The sequence below is a fragment of the Trypanosoma cruzi genome, genomic scaffold (assembly GCF_000209065.1).
Source record: "Trypanosoma cruzi strain CL Brener 1047053517101 genomic scaffold, whole genome shotgun sequence".
In the NCBI taxonomy this organism is placed as follows: Eukaryota; Euglenozoa; class Kinetoplastea; order Trypanosomatida; family Trypanosomatidae; genus Trypanosoma; species Trypanosoma cruzi.
The window spans coordinates 110810-128615 of NW_001849493.1; the positions used below are offsets into that span (position 1 = coordinate 110810).

General features: G+C 52.2%; 10 protein-coding genes across 10 annotated transcripts, besides 24 other annotated features; all 10 read right to left on the minus strand.

Moving 5' to 3' along the window:
• Positions 1 to 248: a sequence feature (heterozygous, non-Esmeraldo-like haplotype).
• Tc00.1047053508951.4 (protein kinase, putative) lies at positions 1 to 372 on the minus strand (the record flags this gene model as incomplete). The annotated part of the gene is made up of 1 exon (XM_803906.1): positions 1 to 372. A coding segment is annotated over one exon (372 nt), but the record flags the coding sequence as incomplete, so codon positions are not given.
• Positions 249 to 913: a sequence feature (areas merged during assembly that could not be assigned to a particular haplotype. This can correspond to areas where the two haplotypes were merged or to regions with more than two copies in the genome that were merged during assembly.).
• Positions 381 to 409: a microsatellite.
• Positions 507 to 536: a microsatellite.
• Positions 914 to 1042: a sequence feature (heterozygous, non-Esmeraldo-like haplotype).
• Positions 933 to 2720, minus strand: Tc00.1047053508951.10 (hypothetical protein, conserved; the record flags this gene model as incomplete). Its single annotated transcript, XM_803898.1, has 1 exon — positions 933 to 2720. The coding sequence occupies one exon, from the start codon at positions 2718 to 2720 to the stop codon at positions 933 to 935; it is 1788 nt and encodes a 595-aa protein (XP_808991.1).
• Positions 1043 to 1899: a sequence feature (haploid, Esmeraldo-like haplotype).
• Positions 1900 to 4785: a sequence feature (heterozygous, Esmeraldo-like haplotype).
• Positions 2777 to 2815: a sequence feature (A-rich).
• Positions 2948 to 2980: a sequence feature (AT_rich).
• On the minus strand, positions 3247 to 4662 carry Tc00.1047053508951.20 (hexokinase, putative; the record flags this gene model as incomplete). Its single annotated transcript, XM_803899.1, has 1 exon — positions 3247 to 4662. The coding sequence occupies one exon, from the start codon at positions 4660 to 4662 to the stop codon at positions 3247 to 3249; it is 1416 nt and encodes a 471-aa protein (XP_808992.1).
• Positions 4782 to 4813: a microsatellite.
• Positions 4786 to 4871: a sequence feature (areas merged during assembly that could not be assigned to a particular haplotype. This can correspond to areas where the two haplotypes were merged or to regions with more than two copies in the genome that were merged during assembly.).
• Positions 4844 to 4896: a microsatellite.
• Positions 4872 to 4914: a sequence feature (heterozygous, non-Esmeraldo-like haplotype).
• Positions 4915 to 5496: a sequence feature (areas merged during assembly that could not be assigned to a particular haplotype. This can correspond to areas where the two haplotypes were merged or to regions with more than two copies in the genome that were merged during assembly.).
• Tc00.1047053508951.29 (actin-like protein, putative) lies at positions 4994 to 6496 on the minus strand (the record flags this gene model as incomplete). The annotated part of the gene is made up of 1 exon (XM_803907.1): positions 4994 to 6496. One exon carries the CDS (start codon positions 6494 to 6496, stop codon positions 4994 to 4996), a length of 1503 nt encoding a protein of 500 aa, XP_809000.1.
• Positions 5497 to 10382: a sequence feature (heterozygous, Esmeraldo-like haplotype).
• Positions 5707 to 5756: a microsatellite.
• Positions 6651 to 6693: a microsatellite.
• Positions 6717 to 8135, minus strand: Tc00.1047053508951.40 (acyl-CoA dehydrogenase, putative; the record flags this gene model as incomplete). The annotated part of the gene is made up of 1 exon (XM_803900.1): positions 6717 to 8135. One exon carries the CDS (start codon positions 8133 to 8135, stop codon positions 6717 to 6719), a length of 1419 nt encoding a protein of 472 aa, XP_808993.1.
• Positions 8198 to 8773, minus strand: Tc00.1047053508951.50 (calmodulin, putative; the record flags this gene model as incomplete). The annotated part of the gene is made up of 1 exon (XM_803901.1): positions 8198 to 8773. One exon carries the CDS (start codon positions 8771 to 8773, stop codon positions 8198 to 8200), a length of 576 nt encoding a protein of 191 aa, XP_808994.1.
• Positions 8947 to 10344, minus strand: Tc00.1047053508951.60 (hypothetical protein, conserved; the record flags this gene model as incomplete). The annotated part of the gene is made up of 1 exon (XM_803902.1): positions 8947 to 10344. The coding sequence occupies one exon, from the start codon at positions 10342 to 10344 to the stop codon at positions 8947 to 8949; it is 1398 nt and encodes a 465-aa protein (XP_808995.1).
• Positions 10383 to 10977: a sequence feature (areas merged during assembly that could not be assigned to a particular haplotype. This can correspond to areas where the two haplotypes were merged or to regions with more than two copies in the genome that were merged during assembly.).
• On the minus strand, positions 10579 to 13152 carry Tc00.1047053508951.70 (hypothetical protein, conserved; the record flags this gene model as incomplete). Its single annotated transcript, XM_803903.1, has 1 exon — positions 10579 to 13152. One exon carries the CDS (start codon positions 13150 to 13152, stop codon positions 10579 to 10581), a length of 2574 nt encoding a protein of 857 aa, XP_808996.1.
• Positions 10978 to 11183: a sequence feature (heterozygous, non-Esmeraldo-like haplotype).
• Positions 11184 to 11208: a sequence feature (haploid, non-Esmeraldo-like haplotype).
• Positions 11209 to 17806: a sequence feature (heterozygous, Esmeraldo-like haplotype).
• Positions 13167 to 13194: a microsatellite.
• Positions 13371 to 13400: a microsatellite.
• On the minus strand, positions 13887 to 15872 carry Tc00.1047053508951.80 (hypothetical protein, conserved; the record flags this gene model as incomplete). Its single annotated transcript, XM_803904.1, has 1 exon — positions 13887 to 15872. The coding sequence occupies one exon, from the start codon at positions 15870 to 15872 to the stop codon at positions 13887 to 13889; it is 1986 nt and encodes a 661-aa protein (XP_808997.1).
• Positions 16338 to 16368: a microsatellite.
• Positions 16540 to 17806, minus strand: Tc00.1047053508951.90 (hypothetical protein, conserved; the record flags this gene model as incomplete). Its single annotated transcript, XM_803905.1, has 1 exon — positions 16540 to 17806. A coding segment is annotated over one exon (1267 nt), but the record flags the coding sequence as incomplete, so codon positions are not given.

Below are 17806 nucleotides of genomic sequence, written 5' to 3' on the forward strand. Positions count from 1 at the left end.
TCCAGCGGTAATTTGGAACATAAAACGCGCCACTTCCCGTTCGCTAAAACGCCCATTCCGCTTCAGTTGCTGAAACAGAGAACCCCCCTGGGCGTACTCAGTGACGATAAGGAAAGCATTGCCAGAGCGGGCGTGATCAATGTAGCGGATAATGTACGGGTTCTCGAGAGAACTGATGATTGCAACCTCCTTACGCCACGTTGCCATCACCGTGTCATCCGAGGCCATAATTTTTTTAACAGCCACTACAAGCCCCGTACTCCGATCAATGGCGCTATACACCACCGCGTTGCCACCCTTGCCGATAAGGTCCTGCAGCTGGTAGGTGGAGTACCGTCCCTTCACAATATCGTTCACACGCATTTCTTGCATGTGTCAAAATATATATGTATATATATGTATGTATATAACTTCCTCGTGCTCCCTGTGGCTAATTTTTATCAACGTGTTTTGTATATTTTGATGATTGGACGTGCGTGACGACTCTTCCCACCCCCCCTCCCTCCCTTTTCTTTTCTCTTCTTTTCCTTTCTTTTTTCCTGTATTTGCACTCCCGCAATGGTTTCTGTGAGCAAGAACAACAATAACAACAACAAACAGAACGCACGGATATGTGTGCCGGTGGCACTCCTCTCAAGCACACAGACAAGAAAAAAAGGGAACGACTTCCATCGACAACTCAAAAACAAAGAAAATGAGGCAGCCGCAGCGCCCCGCCGAAACACGGGAGAGGCGTGGAAAACAACAACAGTGGCACCAACAGCAAAGAGAACATGTAACAGAAAAAGAAAGACGTGGAGGCGCACTGCACATCACGCGACACCCCTCAGCCCTCCTTCTGTTCCCTTTTTTTTTTTTTTGGGAAGGTCCATCCCCCTCCACACACAAAAAAAAAAAAAAAAAGAGGGGGAAGGTTGGTGCATACACACCCGTTAGGCAGCAATCTCGCTTCTAGGTCGCTGCCGCCCCGTCTTGGAGCGTGAGCGGAGTGCATCATGCAGCGGCTGGTGCCCTTTGATCACCTCCACGTCCTGCCCCGCCTCTGTAAGCATTTTTATGACGCCATTCAACACGACGCTGTCAATACCAATGTCACATTCGAGTGCAAATTTGCTCACGCGATTCACCGTCTCCGCGTCACCGGCGCGTGCGGCACGCTCCAATATTGGGAGCACCATTTCTACTTCCACTCGCAGTCCCACGTGTGATGTCACCCGTTGCAGGAACTCAATCGCCTCATCGATATTATCAGCAAGAACTGCCTGTCGGATAAGCACACGGAATGTAAAGGCATTTGGCATGACGCCGTTCTCCAACATGGCGTCGTAAATAGTGCGCTGCAGTGACGCCCCACGTCGCGACGAGAGTCCGACCAACAGACAGTTGTACGTGTTCGTGCGTGGCTGAATGCCCCAATCGGCAATGTATTCGGAGACAAGCAACATCGCACGCCGGTCCTCGCCCAACTTTGCAGCGGCAAGCACGACAAGATCCAAGGAGTGAGCAGAGACAATCTGCCCACGACGGCGTCGCTCGCGCAAATGACGCAGCACACGGTCTAGTAGTGCAGTGGTGCTTATAGCGTCCGCCAGCGCCATCATGAAGTGACGGTCCATCACTTGCCGCAGACAATCCACGGTGTACTTTTTAAATGGATCTGTCAGCTCCAAATGCCCTTTTCTGGCCATCAGCTCTAACAAATCAAACGCCTTTTCTAGCTCCAACGCCTGAGCCCAACACCACACGACAAGGCTGAGAACATCGGCAGTTTTGGTCATGACATGCCGATCCATCAGAGCGAGGGCTTTTCCAGCGGTGACGGCGTCTGCGCACTTTGCACAGCGCTGCAGCAGTTCCGCCACATGTTGTTTCTGAACAAACTGCACAAAAGAGGCCTTGTCGAGAACGCAGCGAATTTCCAGTTCAAACATCAGCCAAAGGACGTACTCCGGCGGGTACTCCTGCGCGTTATGGAGCCACTGTTCCATCAGCCCTGCAAGCAGCCGCTTGTCCAGCACGTTGCCTCCATGACGAAGTGCCTCGCGCGTGACATCCACCACAAAGGACGCATCCGGCGACGAAGGGACAACTTGCAGCAGGAGTGCCTGGACAGTACATGGCAGCGGCTGCAACTCCAAGCCCCGGCGCATGTCGTTCCACAAACCGACAGGGTCTACGCCCATGCGGATGTGCAGTTCAATGAGATAATGGTACGTCAGCGCGTCAGGGACGACATTCGCTGCTTTCATCTCCTTCAAGACATACAGCACCTCCTCACTCGCAAAGTTCTTCCGCTGCGTCAGCACCTCCAAATAGGCGTTAAAAAAATTCGCATTCAGGAGTGACACGGTACGGCCACTGTCTTTTCCTTGCCCATTTCCCGCAAGATCTCGCAGCCCGGCGGCAAAGACCTCACGCACTCGGTCCATGCGACCCAACGCCGTAAAAGTACGCATCAAACACACCGCCATGTCCCGCGCCTGAAAGGCACCGCCAGAAAATTCCTGCAGCGACATGCGGTCAGCGCGGTACGAGGCCTCATAGAATTGCACCACACCGTCGTAGTTTTTCGCCTCCATCAATTCCATCACATGGGCAAGAGGCGATGAGTTGCCCACAACAGACGACGTGTGATGCACCTGATGAACGGGCGCGCACAACACTGGTGAGAGCCGCCACGGCGTCACGCGGCACAGCACGGACCGCAACAAACGACGCATGGATCTTCACAAAAAGGGCCGCCCCGCAGCAGACATCAATCACAAGAGCGGCATTCAAACAAACGAAAAAAAAAAAGGAAAAAAACAAAACAAAACATGCGGGAAACATCACAAAACCACAGCACCCTCAAAGTAAGCAAACGGCATTGCAATAAATACACCACAATCTGCCCAAAAAATATCTAAAAAAAAGTGAAAAAAAAAAATCCTTTTCCACAACATCTTAGAAATAAATAAATAAATTAAAAAAAACAAAAAAACAACAAAAAACGGTTTTATAAATGCCTCAACACCTTTATTGCGCCCTATAACCCTCACATTCCCCTAGGCGTGACTAACGCACAGGCAGCCACGTAAAAATTAACGCGAGATAATCCCCCAGACACCTGCACATAAAAACAAAAACAACAATAATAATAATAAAAACCTGTTAACAACCATAAAAAATTCGTTTTCACCCATAAAAAACAAAAAAAAGTCCAATATATATATAGAAAAAAACCTCGTACCTATTTACATTTATTCCTTATTTGTCGTTCACAACCAGCGCGGAGATAAAAGCGGCGCCAATGCCGCTGCCGTCCCTTGCGAGTGCCGTCGTGACATCGCACCCAGGACCGAGAATGGCGTTCATGTTTTGCTGCAGCAGGCGGCGGAATGACGGTGTCTTCTCAAACACGGAGCCATCGATCGCGACCGTCGCACGGCCCTCTTTCCTTGTCTTCACAAGTGGCGCACTGCAGAACATGGCACTGATCTGCGCAGCGCGGCCGCGCACCAGGCAGCACACATCACGGATCACGTGCAGGTCTGCAACATCCGTCACGTCGACATGGAAAAGCTCTTGGAGCACTTGGCGCGTGAACTGCAGACCCGGCATGCGGTCCGCGGATATCATGCCCATAAATTTCGTCTCAAAGCTCCACGGCTTGGCCATCTTGGATGCAAGAGCGCTTGGCAGGCAACGCAACTCGGCAAGGTGCGCTATCATGCGGCGACTGATTTCCCCAAGATACATGCCGGAGACCATCTTCTCTTGCGTCTGGTAGTTGCGGTTCGGCGTAACGGCATCCATCGCCTCGTCGTAGGCGGTGACCGGCAGCACAAACTTGTACTTGGAGTCAAAGTTCCCGCACTCCATGTTGATTGGTGTCTGTGTCGTACCGCGTGCGGCCACTGAGGGCTCCTTCGTCACGGCGTAGGCATCCTCGAAGTAGCACGCGTTGGAGCCGGTGCCGATGATTACGCCAACCTGCGTATCGGGGTCAAAGAAGTAGTTCGTGATAAGCGTACCGACAGTGTCGTTGCAGAGCGCCACCACTTTCACCTTCACTTCCATGCGTTTCAATGCATTCTGCAGAAGTTCCACCACGTCCTTCCCCTCCACACCCCGTGTCGAGAAGCCCTTCGTCCATTTTATCAGGAAACCGTTATCGACGCCTTTCTGCTCTGTTGGGAAGCTAAACGTGAAGCCAAGCGGCACGGTGCGGTTCAAGTCCTCCGGTGCTTTCTGCTCCATCATTTTCTTCACACTCTTCGCAATAAAGCCAAACAAATCCTCTGCCGTTCCTTGCAGTGCCTGTTGCGGAATCACAAACTTGGCGTCGACACGGTCCGCCACCCTTCCTTCCTTGCACGTCACACGCAGCACTCGAAAGTTCGTGCCCCCGAGGTCCAGCGCGTAGAAGACGCCTGTCGCCTTGCTGGGATCGGTTTTGTACACGTAAGAAGGCAGCATGCGCAAAGTGCTCTCGCGGCCCTCCAGTCCCTCAATCATCTCGTGGACCATGTACAACATCAGCTGCTTGAGGTGGTCCTTGCCCACCGTGAACTGGTTCGCGAGGGACGCCAGCGCCATGCGCTGCTTCAGGTGTCGCATTGTGTCGCTGTCTTTGTCTTTCACAGCAATGTGCTGCAGCAGGTTGTTCAGGCGAGCGGACATGGCTGGTAAATTACAGTTTTATAATTGTTTTTCTTGGAATTTTATTTTGAAATGTTTTTTCCTTTAATTCTGTCGTAATCTTAGGGCGTTAATGACAATTGTGATCCATAATGAAAGGGAAAAAAAAAAAAAAAAGAAAAAAAGGAAAAAAGTATAAATTAGAGATTTGACTGCTTCCAACAACAACAACAACAAAAAACAAAACAAAACAAAACAAAACAAAACAAAACAAAAAAGAAAACAATGAAAATTGCGATGATGTTTCACTTATTGTCGTCGTGCTTCGTGTGACGGATAACAAAACGGAAGGGACGGGGTGGTGTCCGTGTGGTCATGGGAGATGCTGCATGGCATCCAAAAGTGTCTTTTGTGTTTTTAGCGCCACCGACGCTTGCGCGCGTCCCACGCCCGCTTTGTTTTTTCGCAGAGTTGTTAAATCAACATGGCACCGGCTGCGCAAAAGCCGCAGTTGTGGTTGACGAGAGGGGCACGTAAAAAGTGCCAGGGCCCCGTACAGCGGCTGCAGCTCGCTGTCGTGGGCGGAGTAGCCGATGGCGGTGTCGTCCACATCGATGGCGTGAGGCGCCATGCGGAGTCGCTCCACCGGTGGCTGCAGGGAAACCGACGTGCTACAGGCGGCAAATTCCTTCCGCAGCTCCTCCTGAAGGCGCTCACGCAGTTGTGGGAAATTTGCGGTGCCGCCAAATACAACAATGTGGTGGAGCAGGGCGGCGTGCAGAGTGGGGGCATCACGCAGCATCCCGCGGCTGCCCGTACCGCGTACAATCGCGTCGACGACGCCCATCTGTTGGATGCCAACACCCACCGGGTGAAAAAGAAGCTCCGGGATGAGAAAGGCCTCATGATGGAAGTGAAGATGCTGCAGCTCATGCCGTTCCACCCCCGATCCATCGCCGCCAAGGACCGCATGCATCTCTTCCTCACGACACCCCAGCGGCATGAGGGGCGGTATAGTTGGCAAATAATATCGCAGCCCCGCCGCATTCCCATTGCCATAACAAATACCACCACCGCCATCACTAATGCTACTGCTGCTGCTGCTTTTACCCCGCTGCTTTTGCCGCTGAGCTGCTCGCAAGGATTCTTTCGGCTGCAGCGCTACGTGGCAACACCTTTCCATGATGTGGTTGACAAGCCACCCGTCTTCGGTCATGTTTACTTGCGTGAAAGAGATAAGCTCCTTCAGGCGATTCGAGAGAAGTTTGCCACCAACGTCAACCCGCACGGCGGATTCTCGTATAGGGAGGAAGTCGACATAAGGAACCACAGTTGTGGCGGAGAAGCCAAAGTCCACCACCATCCCGCAGCCACCACCGGCCCCGTCATCCTCACGGCAGCTTTCATGTACGTTGCGGTGCAGCCAGTCTCGGGAGGCGTCGGCCACCAGGGCAAGGAACGTGGCGCTCACGAGTGTCAGTGCTCGAAATTTAAAGCGCTGCGCAACCAAATAGTGCAGCAGCTCCCCCACCTGCTTTGGTGCTGCGAAGGGGACGGTGAGCACGAGTTCCACGTCACTCTCATCCGCGATGGCAAGGTACTGCAGCAGGTACTCCCAGATATAACTCTGCAGCGTTGCATCCACAACAAAGCCGCGGTCAACGGGGCGGCGCAGCATAAACCCGTGAAAGTGTGGCATTTTGAAGAGTTGTTCGCCGACGATGCCTCGACCAGCAAAGGACGCGGCGCCCACGCAGTTTGGCACAACCGCTTGCCGCGGCGGCTGCGATGCCGTGTTGCTTGGGTCCGGAATGTAAAGCGCCTTCAGCGTGTAGCCGCCATTGTCAATGATGAGCACCGGCCGGTCACCACTCATCTCAGCGCCACCACCGTGGCCTTTTTAAAATCCTTTTTTAAAAAAACTTTCTTCGTGTGTGGTGGACCGACTCGACTGCGACAGCGAAAGAAGAAGACAAGTGAAGAAGAACACCAACAAAATGACAATCAAATCACCACGCACACACACACACAGAGAGAGAGAGAGAGAGAGAGAGAGAGAGAGGGAGAGAGAGAAAATAATATAGCATAAAGCCCTTTCAGAAGGCACTCATGCCAGTGATGGAGCGTCCCAAAATAAGTCCATGGATGTCGTAAGTGCCTTCATATGTCAAGACTGTTTCAAGATTGCACACGTGCCGCATGACGTGGTACTCGTCTGAAATGCCATTGCCACCCAAAATGTCTCGCATTGCCCGCGCAATTTCTATTGCCTTCCGTGTGTTGTTGCGCTTCAGCATTGATATCACCTGATGCGAGAGCTTCCCCTCGTCCTTCAACCGCCCAGCACGTAGGCAACTTTGCATCGCCAACGTTATCTCCGTCACTGCATCAGCCAACTTTGCCTGCACAAGCTGCATAGACGCAATTGATTTGCCGAACTGCTTGCGTTCCAGACTGTAATCTCGCGCAATGTTAAAACATGTCTCAGCCGCGCCAACCACCCCCCACGCAATGCCGTACCGGGCGCTGCTAAGACAATTAAACGGAGCCTTCAAGCCGGTGGCGTGTGGCAACACATTCTCCTCCGGCACGATGCAGTTGTCGAGTACAATCATGCCAGTACAGCTGGTGCGCAGCGAGAGTTTGCCTTCAATCCGCTCCGTGGCAAACCCCTTGAAATCACGCTCAACGATAAACCCCGCAATTTTATTTGTGTCGTGTAACTTCGCCCACACGACGGCAATGTCGGCGAGCGGTGCGGAGGTGATCCACGTCTTGCATCCGCTAAGGCTGTAACCACCCGCCACCTTTCGCGCCCGCGTCGTCATTGACATTGGGTCCGACCCCGCGTTCGGCTCCGTTAGTCCAAAACAGCCGATGAGTTCACCAGTCGCCAACTTCGGCAGAAACCGCTGCTTCTGCGCATCACTCCCAAAGGCATAGATGGGGTGCATCACGAGGGAGGACTGCACTGACCACGCCGAGCGGTAGCCGCTGTCAATTGCCTCAATCTCGCGCGAGATAAGACCAGCGGCGACGGAGCTGATGCCGGCGCAGCCGTACCCCTCGATGGTTGGCCCTAGCACACCCAATGCACCCAACTCGCGAAAAATTTTACGGTCTTCACGTTCGTTGCGGTAGGCGTCCGTCACGCGCGGAAGAAGTGTCTTCTTGCAGAACTCTCGCACCACCCGCCGGATCTCCACCTCGCTGTCTGTCAGTTGTTCCTGCAGCAGCAGCGGGTCGCCGTCATTGTACTCGGCGTAATTGAAGGAGCCACAGCGGCGGGCACAGTCAAGCACTGCACCGTGACAGCGGGCGGCAATGGCAGTGTGTCTCCCACAGAAAAAACGGCAAAGCATAGATCTAAAAGAAAAAAGAAAACAAAAACGAGAACGAAAAGTCAAAGGCGTGAATGGCAGAGAAAAAAAAGCGACAGCGCCATTCGTTGACGACAACCTGCTCTCATACCCTCTTTTCTTTTGTCCCTTCCTGCATTTTTTTTTTTTGTACATCAAACATAATCCCTCTCTCTTTCCCACACATAATGAGGCACGCTCTGTCTCTACCAATTCCTTCAAATATCCAATTTTCCCTCACTCGCATCTGAAAAAAGCATGCGGGCAAAATCATCCGTGTTGACTTGTTGGTCCTCGTCCGCGTAGGCGTCAGCAATGACTTCGTCCGCCTCCTCCAGCGACAGCCGGACGCCTAAATTCAAGAGAACATGGCGCAGTTCGGCGGTGGTAAGAAATCCGTCGCCGTCCGCGTCGAGCACCCGGAGGGCCTCCCGCACATCCACTTCGGTTATCATCTGGTTCAGCATGGACTCGGCTGCGTCAAAGGCCTGCGCCTTCGTAAGAACGCCTGTGTTGTCCGGGTCCAAGAGCCGCACCGTCGCCTGCACCTCCGCCTCGGATGGGCAAAAGCCCCAAATGCGCAACAGCGGCCCCAACTGCTCCGTCGTGATGCGGCCGTCAGAGTCCTTGTCGAAGATGAGGAACTGCAGGGAGAATCGCTCGCGCTGCGTCTCGCTAAGTGACATCCTGCCTCGCCCTAAAACACACACACACACACACATCAAGTAAGAAAAACAAAACAAAACAGGAGAAGACACACAAGTGCATATTTGTCTACGCGTCCCGGTACCCATCGTGGCTTTAAATGAATCACAGGGGGGCGTGCATCAGACGTCACCGTCATCTTACCCCACCCCACCTCTCTTTGCCCAGGTTTCTTCCTTACAAATGACATCATCATCGCTTCACCCACTCCCAATTTTGGGTTTTCCTTCTCCACGCGCAAATACACAGAATCGCTTCGCCTCTACCGCCAGCGATATGGGGAGAGTAATTCAATGGCTTCTGCCACCACACGTCGCAAAATCGCGTCGTCCTCGCCAATGGTGTCAGCCGCACAACACAAAAGCTGCGGGATGAAGTTCGATGACATAAACACGCGGATGTCGCCCTCCCCCAAGTGAATGGTATCACTGAGAGTGCGTTCACCGCCCCGCACGCATAAGTTGAGGGCCGCTTCTTGCGACAACCCAGGCTGCATGCTTCGACATGGCATGGGATCCCCTCTTCTTGTCTCGACCTGTAACATCCGCACCAGAAGAGCCACGCAGAGTGAAACTAAAATGGGTGATGTTGTTTCAAGCAACACGCGACGCACCACAAGAACAAGACTACGTTGCTGCAGTGGATCTAAAAGAGGAATAAAGTACGCGATGGCTTCCGTTAACTCCGCAAAGAGTTCAGGCACTCGCACGGCGGAAGGAAGTGCGCCCACAAGAACAGGGTACACACCTTCTCGCAGAAGCACGTCTAGATTTTCCGGGTATGACGCACACCGAAGAAAAAAGTGAACAGCATTTCGTTTCACATCAACACTACCGGCATGTGCCTTTGCCACACTCACGACAAAACGCACCACAACGCCAACATGAGACAGGAGAATCGCCACAGGTGTCGGTCTAACGTCATTCGCCGCATTCTCACGTGGTGTACCTCCTCGATGAATGTCCACAAGCGTAGAAAAAAGCAACACTCCTTCTCTCTGCATGGCGGTGCTTGTTCCGTGCCTTTCTAGCGCCGCAAGTACATGACTGATAACAGGACTCTCCAAAAGTCCTTCAATGTCTATTAACGCCGCCTCTGCCGCGACAGCAGCGACCTCTGCCTGCAAGTCACTCAGTCCTGCATGCTGCTCCATGACTGAGGCGAGCATTCCAAACAGTTCTTCATCATCTGCATTTGCAGTAGAGATGTTTTTCTCCTCTTTTTTCTCCGCCACCGCAGCCACCAGTTGAGGTCCCGTCTGTCCGTGACGCAGGAGATGACGCATGATGCGGAGCGCGGCCAGCACAATTCTCGGGCGTTTTGTTCTGATGCACAAGACTGTGAGTTGTGGCACCTTGCATTGCGCCAACTGACTTGGTTCACTGAGGAGCGTTGTGCCCTCTTCAACCGCCCAGTAGTACACCTGGTCGAGGCGGTCCACGATGGTGTCGATGAGTTGAAGGTGCGTGGGCTCAATAAGCGCCCCGCCGTTCGTTACAAGAGCCCACAGCGATGCAACATGCGCCTCCACCTCCGCCAGTTCTGGCAATTCTGGCAGGTGGTCGTCCCACGGCGGCATCATCAGCGATGCCCCGTTGTCATTATGACTGTTGGCACTGTCATGCGTCCCAATCACAACCTCTCGCAGCGGCGCGGCCATCGAAACACCTGCGTGAGGAGAAGTGGAGTCGCGGTGTTGTTTCCGTCTGCCTGTCCTTCAGCCAGTGTTTGTGCACATGTACACATCGCATGCATGCATCACGAGAGGGAAAGATGAAATAAAAACAAAAGAAAATAGTCAAGAATAAAAATGATATCAAAAAGCAACCACAGCTATATCATAAGGCAAAGAAAAACGCACGCAAAAAAAAAAAAAAGAGTTATACATAAAATATTATGCCCGCTTCCCCCTTGGATCGTGCACCATACAGTTTGCCATGCCCAGCAGGTTGATGGGAGAAGTACCATCCGTGACGAGGAATCCTTTAAGACCCAGTGCTTGCAGCAACTTCGCCTTTAGCTCTGGACCTGCCCGTGCAATTGCCGTGACAGTTCCTCTCCCTAAGGCGGAAAATATCTTCTCCACTTTGGTGGCTTCAATGTCGGCCAGTGCCTTTGCTTTCTGAACCGCAAGGTCATTCATGGCACGACGGTGGGAAATCTCAATCTCCATGCGTTCTCGCTGCAAATCCAACTCTGCATCCGTCATGAATTCAAGCGCACGACAGCGATTAGGCGTTACGTCCAGTTCGGCCTGCAGCTCGACAAGCCGTGCCTCACTTTCTGCAAGAGTTTGGGCCCTGCTGGAGCCGCTCAATTCAATGGCGGTATTTTCCGCGGTGACCTGAAGTAATGTCACACGTTCTGCCTCTTCCGACGCCTTGTCCTTCATGATTTGCAGCTCGAGTGTCCCTCTCGCCTCTTGTTCCAACAGCATTGCCTGATGGGAGGCCTCATTTTCCTGCGATTGGGTGATAATTTCCACGGCGAGTTGCACGCTCTTCTTTAGAGCGTCGCGTGTATTCGGCTCGACAGGCTCCACACTCTGTACATCCACATTTGTGATGAGGAGACCATTGACGGGGAAGTACAGGCCGTCCTCCCGCATCTCCGTCGTCCCCAAGTAAGAGCGAAAGATGGCCTGCCGAATCAAAGAAGAGGAGTTGCGGTGGAACTCCTCAAAGGACTCAGAGGCGATTGCAGCACGGATGCGGTTCGCAAGCGTATTGCAAGCCTTACCAACAAAATCAGGCAGTTCAAAAGCAATTTTCTTGATGCGCTCCATGTCAGTTGTGTCAAATTCCCAATTGTACGCAAGATGAAGCATCAGTCGGGCGTGATCGAGCGTCTCGACTTCAATCACATCCGCCATAAAATCGGGTCCCAAAAAGAGACATAGTGAGTGGATGCGATTGGACGCCTTTGGGCGGCCCCCGGAAAGGGAGATGGGTGTAAACTCCTCGTTGGGGGCGAGAAACAACGCGGCGGGTCCCTCCTCCACACGACTGGTATTCGTGCTGGAATCATACAGTCGCACCAGGGCATTGTGTGGGACCTTGTAGAAGACAACCTTGTGGGATGCATATGGCTCCTTTTCAGAAGCCGATTTTAGTGCACCGGCGTCGTACACAGAGAATGTGTCCGCTTGAAGAAGACGATGCACAAGAGGACTGATCGGCTTTTCCCACAGTATTTCATCCGCAGCAAGCATTATCGCCTGGCCATGTACCGCCCTCACCATGCCAGTACGCACGTTACGCACATAAACGCCTTGACTGCCAGTAAGCAACAATCTTTCTCGCCGCTCCAAGACGCAAACATCCAAGGGTGGAATATAGCTGCACGGCCCGGACACCAACCAACGGGATGACACCTCCCGCCATGTATCGTCCTCCTCCGCAAAACTGCTTACCGCCTCCACAAGGAGAGCCTCATGATCCCCAATGAGATACGCATCCTTCACCTCGTTGTCCTGCAAACTTTCCCCGGGTTTCAAAAAGAAGGAACATGGCCCCTTAAGAAGTTTCCTTTTACCGTCATGAACAACACCATCCTGCACGGTTCTTAATAGGATACAGTACTGCTGTTGCCCGACGATCGTGAGAGGGACGGTCGTCTCAGGATCCTCGTCCTCAGTTGGCAGGAATAAAGCCACTTCATCATGCGTCACAAGCCAACGGTCCCCTAGGCAACGTTGGATTCCAAAGCGTGTGTCGTAAAAAGAATGCACTGCCCGCACATGGAGCGCCAAGGTCGGTGAAAGCGTGATACCCTTCTTAACAGGTTCTTGTTTTGTGTACGGCCCCGGAAAAAAAACGCCTTGCGTCAATAAATTCCATTTCTCGCCAACACGTCGTGCTGTACCGTCTGGTTCCTTAAAGTCCGCCATGGCACACAACTGAATGTATTCATTTGCCGAAAGAAGGAGTGGCACCACTCTTCGAAGCACTTCCTCATCGACACGCGGGACGTACGCACCAGGCCCCTTCACCAGCCACTGTTCCCCAGCAATGCGTTGCACCGTCTTCCCCGTGAATTCCTCTGTGGTTGTGTGATCTTCCAACGCCCGTACAATAATGGCCTCTTTGGAAGTAAGAATGCGCATTGGTTTCAAATCAGATGCTAACTCACCGGGATATAACGGGAATGGAGGTTGCGACAGTCGCACCTCACGGTGCCCCATCCGGTATGTAGGCTCCCCGCCATCTGGCGACAGTACAACCGGATTCCGCACCTCGCAGTAGTGATTGGGTGGAATGACAATGTGCTGCTGCGCATTCTTATGAAGGTTGACAAGATGGTCGAGCAATGTAATGCAGCACGGCCCTTCCAAAAGCGTCACCTTGCATGTGTTGTTGTCAAGTATGTGAACATACTCGTATGGCTCCAGCCGAACGACACGAGAATCCATTTTATTTCTCGCTTTAATTATTTTTTCACTGTCTCCCTCTCCCTCCTCATTTCGCATTTTTTTTTTTCTCCTGTATGTATGTATGTATGTATGTATGTAGAGATATTTTCGGTGTTTTTCTATTTGTGTCACTCTGTTTTTCTTTTTTTTTTCCTCCTTTTCCCTCCTCGATATGTCGCACGGAACCCTTGTTTATTACTAACTTCTTTGATAAAAATATATGCAGTGATATCACTTTACCAGGGGGCACTCACGGCCTTCAATTCACCGGCACTAAAAGAAAAAGAAAGAAAGAAAAAAAAAAAGCGCCAAACATGTCTTCATCTCTTACAATGGGAGGGAAGGAGAGCGTGTGAGTGAGTGTGCATGTGCATGAAGCCGATAAAACAAAAGGAGACAAACACGTCTGAGCGTTCTCCACAATTTTCAACCTCTTCCGCACGCACACATGCGGAGGGAATTAATATATATATATATAGATAGATAGATACCCGCATAACAATTACATACCATGTGAGAAAAGATCTACTTATCCCCACACCAGCCGTCACTCCCCCTTTCCAAAAATCTCTCTCTTTCTCTGTGCTGAATATCAATGCTCCACTCCTGGGGAGTAAATGGCATGGGCCCTGTTTCTTTTTGGATATTCTACTTCACCTCCTCACTGGATCGTCTTTATGCACCCGTACACCCGTACATACATGCAATTATCTAGGGAAATTTGTATGTGAATGTATACAGCCACTCTATTCTTCCTTTCCCGTGTCGCTTCAATTATTACAGTCGTGACACTATACACCCAGGGTGGTTCTTACACCTAGCGCAAGAAGTTGGAGAAAAGCAGCGGAGTTTTCCGCATCCGCGTGTTCTCCGCCGCATACAATGGTAAGGGCCCGAATGAACACCTTCAAAGCGGCGCGGTAATCCTCTGGGGTAACACCAATGGCTTGCTGACTTCGTCCAATAGCCTGCAATACGGTTTTGCTTTCAGCCCAGTCTCCTTCTCGCAACATACTTCGCATGGTCACAACAATCACGCGCAGGAATGAGTAGCTGTAGAGCTCCTCCACGTCCACGGGAGGGAACAGATGCTCTCCCTCGTCGTCATTCCCTTCCCAGACCCTCAACTCGCCATGCCCCGTTTCCCTCCCTCCATCGTCTTCCTCGAGCGCCGGCTTTCCATCTTCATCTTGTAGGGAGAGAGTTGCCCTCCAGTGTGTCTCAATGTCGACAAACACCATGCGTATAAAATGATCCTGTATCAAAAAAGACATCTCCAACGCCACAGTGCGCATGACTTCATTCAACAGTGGGGCCAATGCACATTGGGGAATAAGTGATGGTTGCTTGCTCTCCAACGTGCTGTCAGCTGCTTTCAGAGAAGAGCTCGACAACATGGCCCACAGGATGAGGGCCTTCTTGACAATATCCGGCGAAAAGGAGTTGGGGGAGACAGCGTAGTCGTATAGCGTGGAAATAACATTGAAAGGGTCCTTTTTCAGTGCCGCTTGATTCACCTCTGTCACCCGCTGAATGCGCTCCAAGATGTGGGGAGAACACGGGTTGCCAATAACATTGAGCTGCGTCAGAATTTTATTCCTTCTTGTGAGGCGGAGGAGCTGCTCTGCGCCACATTCGTGGATGTTGTTGCGATACAGCGAGACCTCTCGCAGGAGGCGGTGCTTGTGGAAAAGAGCAGCGATCCAATAACAGGTGAAATCCCCCAGGCTATTCTGATCGAGCACCAGCGAGCTGAGGGACGGGCAGTGATAAAGTGTCGCTAACAAAGGAGCCAGAGCCTCCTCACCAAGAATAGTACGACGCATGTCAACAACGCTCAGAGCACACCAACGACAAGCCCCGATATTCCCGTCGTCCACAGACAGCAGCTTGGCCACTTGGTCGGAAGGATTCAGCGTCTTGTTAAAGAAATGCTCGTAGAAGCGGCGGTAATGCTGGTGGAGCAGAAAAAGAGGCAACGCACCGTACGGCAACCGCAAAGCGGGAAGCAGAAATGTCGTCTGGATCTCGCGTTTTGGCATATGTAGAAGATTGCGAGCCTCACACTCAGCCGCGAGCATGACACGCAGCGGCTCAGACATATCGAGGGCACGCACAATAAACTCTACTTCCATGCCCGAACACACGCCATCATCGTCGTTCTCGTCGTCTTCATGGGTTTCCTCTAAAACGCAACTCTTGTCTGTGGTGGGCAACGAAAATCCCTTCCCCCACACGGCGCACTGGCGCAACGCGGCAGCAGAGACATGTGCAGCCACCACACCACACTTCTCATTTGCAACATTAAGCAATGATTCAATAATCACTTTACGATGTGCGATAGTCGCCTGAAGGTTCCCACGCGCAACCGCAACCTCTAGATGCAGCTCCACGCTCATTCCATGGCTGTTGTCACCACGCACAGCAGCACTATTATCATCAGCAATGTGATCCTTCTCGTTATTTTGCTTCGGTGTTTCATAGGAAAGGCTGAGGCCACCTGCGACGGCAGAGACTGGTAAGGCGCGCTCCAGCATGACGGGGATGAGTAGCTCCTCCGCCATCTCTGCGCTTTTCAACGGGTGCATGGAGGAGTCAACATATTCGCCCATTCGCTCTTCCGTTTCGCTGCCTTCCTTCGGTAGAATCGCCATCCGCACAAAAAAGTTTACCCCGTTGTTGTTCTGCATCTTCGTGGGAAACACGGCATCCTTCACGCGCACCTCCGTGAGTGTCACCGCCACGCAGCCAAAGAACAGTACCTGATGATCCGCCATCCGGTGATGATCGTCGTTCTCTCTCCTCCCTTCTTCTCTTTTTGCCTTGTCTACGGCTGTGGGTTCAGTTCCTTAAAAAAGAGTGAGTGGCTGTGCTTCTTTACTTCTACTTGTGCGTTGCGTTATTTGTTGTGTGCTTCCGCTGCCACTCCCTCCCTGCTTTCCCTCAACCCCGATGCAAAACAGATGCGTGAGAGGAGAAGTGCGCATGTGCGACAAAGAGGGAAATGACACACACGCACACACACACAGAGAAGAAGGGAGAGACAGAGGCGCAAGTGTGTGTGCCCCCCGCACTTACGTTCCCTAAAGGGGGAAAAAAAGACTAAATGAGAAAACATGTGCTTGTCGTGTATGTGTGTGTGTATGTGCTCTTTGCTGCACAATGGCAAAATCTGCGCAAAGAAAAAAAATATAACAATTCTACATGAGCGAGATGGGCCTAAAAACAGGTGTGCCCCCCCAACACGCACACACACACACACACAAACAAACAATAAAAAAAACAAGCAGCGCCAGTTCGCTAGGGAAAAACACATTGCAGCGGGATGTGCACTGCACATGGCAAAGCTAAAATATACATGCAAGAGAAGTACACACTTCATTCACCATGTTGTTGCTGCTGCTCCGACGGCGATGTTAGCACAGGTGGGTGCGGCAGCGGCCACTACTGATGCGACCCGTATCCGACGCAGCAGTATCCTGCCCAGGTGCGAGGAGCAAAGCGGAAGAAATTATCCTCTAGCAGTGCCCGAATAGCCCACGCGAGAAGAAGTGCTTTGTGGCGATACAAACATGCCGCATCATGACCGCCAACTTCATCCTCATCGTTTGCTCTCACGGGATGCTTCAACTCCGCGTCCGATGTTGTTGTTTTTGCCGTGGCGGTTGCTGTCGTGGCCACCTCATGGCTACAGCTGAATCTCCGTGGCTTATTGTTTGCCTCCGAGAGCAGCTGGAAAAACTTTGAAAAAAGCTCCGACGGAGTCATATCGGGCGTGCACCACTGCCCAACAATGACACAAGGCACACCGCTGGAGAAAAACCCACGAATAAGCCCCTGAACATCGTCATGTGTTCCCACAACACGTGCGTTGGACATGTTTGTGTTGCTAATCACCACAAGCTCCGCAAACAGCCGCATTCGTGAAATTTCAGAGGAGCGCAGCAGGTCAATCTCCTCATGTGAGACCGCCATGCATATGGCACCAGCACTATTATCGTCATTGCGTGTTGCACTCGTTGTGGATGTTGCGATAAACACCGTGCGACTCTTCGGCAGGAGCTCCCTGAATGCGTCGAGGTCCTCCACGAGCGTCTCGGAACTTGTGGTGACGCAGACGGAGTCTGTCGTGCGGGTGCTGTGAAGAACACTGCGCTTGTTCTCCGCCAATGTGCGGACAATCAAATCCCCCTCCTTTCGGGAACGCAGCGAGTCGAAAGGAAATGCCACATGCGACAGCAGATGCAACGCCGGTGCGTCAATATCACGCTGCACCAACACCACGTCACGCTGCAGATCTCGCTGGAGTACACGTTTGGCACTCAGCACAGAGAAGGCGCATTGCGTGGCACAAAATGCAAGCTGTACCGCAAAATCCTCCATAAGAAAGTTGCCGTTCCGCGCAATGAGTGCGTTGAATGGCACGAGCCACAGCTGCTCCGTCGGGATCATCGTGATAACACCGTTTTTGCTCAGGAACAGCGGATCAAGGGCACGAAGAAACTCCACGACGGGATCCACAAAGATGGCGTAGAGAGTCTGAAGAGGCTCAACCCACGCACGCTTCGGCAGCGATAGCGTGATCTCCGTCTCAGTGTTGCCGCTGGAGGAAAGTGGGTCAAGAAGAAGTCCCCTGCGAAGTGTTTCAATGAGTCCATTGATGGAGGGCACCTTAAAGTCTTTTGTGACACCAACCTCCACGAACCGCATC